Source organism: Phalaenopsis equestris, unplaced genomic scaffold (genome assembly GCF_001263595.1).
Source record: "Phalaenopsis equestris unplaced genomic scaffold, ASM126359v1 Scaffold000140, whole genome shotgun sequence".
NCBI lineage: Eukaryota > Viridiplantae > Streptophyta > Magnoliopsida > Asparagales > Orchidaceae > Phalaenopsis > Phalaenopsis equestris.
Genome location: NW_018164582.1, coordinates 109,964 through 115,255, shown reverse-complemented (window position 1 = coordinate 115,255; position 5,292 = coordinate 109,964). Strand labels below are relative to the sequence as shown.

Below are 5,292 nucleotides of genomic sequence, written 5' to 3'. Positions count from 1 at the left end.
TACAAAATCAATTGATCTAATCTCTTGATCCCTGTATGATCCATGTCCAAATTGAGAGGAAGATTTTTCTAGTAAATTTACTTGAAGTAGATAATTAAATTCACCGTCCCCTTCAAAATTTGATCTCTAAATCAAACTCCTTGCCCAACATAAACACATGCCGTGCTATATAAATGCATGCATATATAGAATCATAAATGCTTATATGTTCGACTACTTATAGAAATGCATGCATAAATACATATATGCATATAAATTTAGATTTGACCTCAATAACTAAATTCAAGTTTGATACAAGTCGGCAATGGCATGTTAGTTGGTTCATCGATTTTAATCCAGACACAATATGAACAATTACTAATTAAATTTTCAAACAAATTATTTTTTGAGTCAAGTTAGGAATCCTATTTCCCATGTCGAAAATGTGCTGTGTTTGTATTCTTTTGTTCATACACAACACATCAATCATAAGATGCATATAATTTTAAGGAAGATTGACATACATATCACTCAGTTCCAATGTTTTTTACATATCTAACATCTAAATTTCAATTTTATAAATACACCATCTTACCTATGTATTAAAAGGTGTATTTTACTTTTAAAAGTTAAAATAGTGATATTTTTTTAACGTGATATGAAAGATATGTATGTATGTAAATGCCCCTAATTTTAATAGCTTTAATTAAAAAGCTCAAATAACATCCAAAATATTCAAACCAATTTAGTAATTAATACTCAAGTATAAACAACTTTATCAAATCTATGGAACCAAATGAATTACACATAGCATTCCAACCCACCTATGTTGTTAAAATTATCGATCAGTCTACCTATCTTTCGATTCTTCAATCTGCCCCAATAAATATGACACAGGTTGATGATTTTACATGTTTTGCGAATTCATTAAAGGGCATGCAAAACTGACTTAATGTCGAATGAAGCTTCTAATTCATAAATGAGAAAGAAAAACAGCCACAGCTATGAAGTTAGGAAGATATGAGAGAGAGTTTATTTTAATAAAAGCACTTTGGTTGTAATGTAGAATCAAGACAAATATACATGATAACACGAGATTTAAAAATCGTGAAGGATGAGAAGCACAAAATAAAAATAAGAAAGATTTACATACATATCACTCCATTCCTAGGTATTTACATATTTAACACAAAAAATTCAATTGTTTACAGATGCATGTACCTTACCTATGCATGAGAAGGTATATTTCATTTTTTGAAAAATAAGAAATAAAAATAAGAAAAAATTACATACATACCACCTATATTTCAATTTTTACACATATACCACCTTACCTATGCATGAAAATGTGTATTTTACTTTTTGAAATTAAAAAATAGCAGTATTTTTACGTGACATGAGAGATTAAGTGGTATAAATGTAAAAAAATGCAAGTTTAGGAATTAGATATGTAAGCATATAGTAATTGGGTGATATGTATGTAAATGTCACATTATAAGTATGCATAGTAACGATAGTTGAAAAAGTTAAAAAAAAAAACTTGCCAAGTTATAGTCTTGCCAAGTTATAGTTATCAACTTTCTAGAAGAATGTAATTGAATATACAACAAAAGCAAATCCATAGAAGAAAAAGAAGAAACCTAATTTAGTCACAAATGACCGGCTTTAGAAAAAAAAATCTGTACATAAGCTTGAAGAATACAAAGTTGCATCAATATTTAACTCTTCTAATAATTAATAAAATTGAGTAGTTAGCCAAAATACATCACGAAAGAAAAATAAAACACGATTTTATTGAGCACACTAAATGAAGAATTAAAGCCTTGCAAACCTTTCAAACAACTGAGATCAAAGTTTGTTCTAAAGAGCAAAGTCAAGCACTTTTCAACAAATAAAATAGAAATCACTTGGAATCCATTTTATCAAAGTTTGGTCATCATTTCAACTAATAAAATTAAAGCATATATGCTGCAATTTCCATTAGAAGATGAGCAATTGCATCTGGGTTGATAAAATCCTAAAGAAATAGCAAAAACTTCTTTGTTGAAACTAAAGATCTGTATAAGACCACTTTCTACTTTCTTTGTGTTTTAGACTGTCACCACAATTTTGTTTGGAGAAATTTTTTCTTGATGTTTTAAAGAAATTTATGTGGTGAGCTGCTTTTTGCAACCAAATTCATAAAGTGTGGTGGTCAAAAGAAAGTTGCCGTTGACATTTTACCAAAAATAAATATTCATAATTCACACCACAGTTTTTTATAAAAATTACTTTTCTCATCACATTTTTATAATCACCTTTATAAAAAACTGCAACTGTCCCAAACTGACACTAAGTTGTTAAACCAAGGCTCAAACTTAGGTCACTGCCACATTACATCAATAGTTCATTTTGAGAAATAATACTAGTCTTCTGCAATTTGTAATATGAAATAAGCAATTGCTTCTAAGTTAATAAAACACTAAGCAAACAGCCAAAAATTCTGTGGTATCAATATTGTCAATCAAAGTACAGTCTTGTAATATTTCAGCTCGATAAATAAACGCTTTAAACAGCATATTTTCATAACCACCTCGTAGAAGTTCAGTTCAGATGCATATCATCTATTTTTTTTACTTAAAATCTTTAGAAAGGCCCAATGATCAAACAAAAACAATTTATTTTGGACAAAAATAAGCAAAATCAAACTACACGACTATTGAACCTATACATGTAATTTCTTTTTTTTATTTGCCTTTTTATTATTGGAGCAATCCCACTTTTTGTGAAGAGGCAAACTACCTTGCTTGCCTCTAAGAAAAGAGAAGGTAGAACATGAAACACCAATAACATGGAGTTATTCTATACAAAACTAAGCATCTCACTGATGCACCTTAAATACCACTATGAAATAACTAGGAAGACTTGGAAAATATCATGAAGCCATAATAATGACCTCCCCAGCCTAAAAACATTCTACATGTAGCAATAATTAAAAAATAAAAACCATACATATCGAATGAAATAGAAAGATGTGACCCTGAGAACAAGCAAAATAAGCTGTTTGGTATATTGTTTTTTGCAAGATTTAAACAAAGATATAGCTTAAACAATCCCAAAACAGAAATTCAGAAATTTAGGAACTTCAAATCTTATCAATATGATAAATCCTATTGCAAACCCATTATTTATTAAATAAAGGATTTTGGTTGAATTCGCCCATTTTTAGATAATCTCATATTCGAACGCATTATCAGGATTTAGCATCATTTAACAATTGTCAAGCCAAACAATTTCAGGTTTTGATCCTCACAATATTTACTAAATCCTACTTATAGTCAACTAGCCCCATAATTGTAAGAAACTTCTATAACAGTTCAAAATATCATGAAAGAATCGGAATCAAAAATTTTCATTAAAACTATTAGAATGCTAGGCGCTACTGAAAATAATGAAAGCAGTAGAAATCAGAACAGCAGAGATGATGTCCTTCTAAAAAATAACTGTTAAAACCAGTGGCCGAAGACCTAATAAATTGATTACACTATAAACTAGTAAGAGCTCAATATAAAAATCAAAATTGACCAAAAACATATAGCAAGAGAAAGCAATCTCTACGTCAAAGCACATAAATGAAAAAAAGCAGCAGTAAAATGAAAATTAAAAAAAGAAACAGATAATAAGTGAAAAATGGTAAAAGGAAAGACAAAAAAAAAATTATATCAAACTTTTTTTTATTAAGTTTTGTTGCTAATTTTTTTATTCTCAATGAGTACCAGTATTCTGTCCACTCTCAACACCAAGGCCATACAACACACCGGCATATCTCTCCAATGAGCCATTGAAATAAGATTCTCTAAGCTTCCTGAAGGCGCAGGAGGTGAGGAGACTGTCAGATCCAGCCTGGTGGCTAACCCCAAACCTCTGCACATTGATCAGCTCTGCAAGTTTATTGAGCCCACCATGAAGATTGTTGCAGAACTTCATGAGGTGCTTAATGTCGTACACTGTTGGGAAGTAGGTCCTGATGAGGGTAAAAAACCCAGACTGCGTCTCAGGTAGGCTTTTACATGTGATAAGCTTAAGAAGATAGCCGAAGTCATAACCACTATGGAACGTAATCCACTGGATGTCCGCGTTAAGAACGATACCAGAAGACATAATTAGCTCAGCAAAGTGAAGGGCGTCAACGCCGCTCTCTCTATTCTTCTTGAAATCGATCCCGCTCTGGCAAAGTAACTCAATAGAGTCGGCAGCGTATACATCGTTCTGGATGTCAAACTCGCGAAAATTGAACTGCCAAACGCAGCCAATATCAGTATTGCAGGTCGGCAGGTTGCCTTTCTCGTCGGAGAAGGTGAGGCCAAGCTGGATCACGTTCAGTATATCAACGTTAGCCTTCAGCGTCGCGTAGTTGAAATCAGAAGGCGACTTGAAGTTCCCCACCTTCCGGCACACGATCCCGGGAAACTCCGTGTCCATGGCGATATAAGGAAAGTCGTCAACGATCTCCCTGATAAGCGCGAACTCCTGCTCCAGGTTTTCTTCCCAAACTTCCCGGATCAGAATGTTTTCGTTCTTCGGCACCACAGACATCTCTCAGACATGCGGATTGCGGACTCCAACAACGGATCCAAGAAATCCCTCAAATCACCAGCACGAAACTGTAGTTATGGAACGATTCTCCCCTGGAAGGGGACGAATAACAATAGAAAACAAAGAAAAGAAGAAAAAACGGAAGGGATCTGAAGTCGCAGGATGAGATCTAGCGATTGAGACAACAGATCGAAAGGGTTTCTTGCGATGGAGAGATATTTCTAGGGTTTCCGGGAGATTTATTTTAGGGAAGAGGAGAAATCGGGAAAGGAACAGGTCAGATTATCTTTATTAATTATTAAAATAATTACCTAATAAGATGTATTTTTATTTGGGCCGAGTCAAAATAGATAGGCAACGTGGTGGGCCCCGCGAATCCGGGCCCTTCTTCTCCGCCAATTATTCCTCCTTGCGCAGAGAAGGACCGGCCTCGGGCGGTGCTCCGCCGGAACTGTTGAGAAGTCAAATTTTAACACGTGGCTTCTTTTGATTGGAACTAACATCAAATATTCTTAAACTAAGGGACATAAAGATACCTCATAGCTCATCTTTATTGGAAAAAATACTTTTGATGTAATAAGATTATGTTGGAAGAAAAGTTTATAAAATTTATAAATTATTTATTGATCCCTAATTCCTATTTTTAATATTATTTCATAATAAAAAACATGTTTATTTGATCTTGAAAATCTCCTTCCTAAATAAAATTTTAATTTAGAGTACAACTCACATCAATGA

General features: G+C 33.0%; 1 protein-coding gene across 1 annotated transcript; it reads right to left on the bottom strand.

Moving 5' to 3' along the window:
• Positions 1 to 3,686: 3,686 nt before the first annotated feature.
• Positions 3,687 to 4,795, bottom strand: LOC110021720 (probable CCR4-associated factor 1 homolog 7). Its single transcript, XM_020720328.1, has one exon. The coding sequence runs from the start codon at positions 4,552 to 4,554 to the stop codon at positions 3,724 to 3,726; it is 831 nt and encodes a 276-aa protein (XP_020575987.1). The 5' UTR covers positions 4,555 to 4,795; the 3' UTR covers positions 3,687 to 3,723.
• Between the last annotated feature and the right edge of the window lie 497 nt (positions 4,796 to 5,292).

Coding starts and splice junctions, on each gene's coding strand:
- LOC110021720 (XM_020720328.1), bottom strand. CDS start 4,554: ATGTCTGTGGTGCCGAAGAACGAAAACATTCTGATCCGGGAAGTTTGG.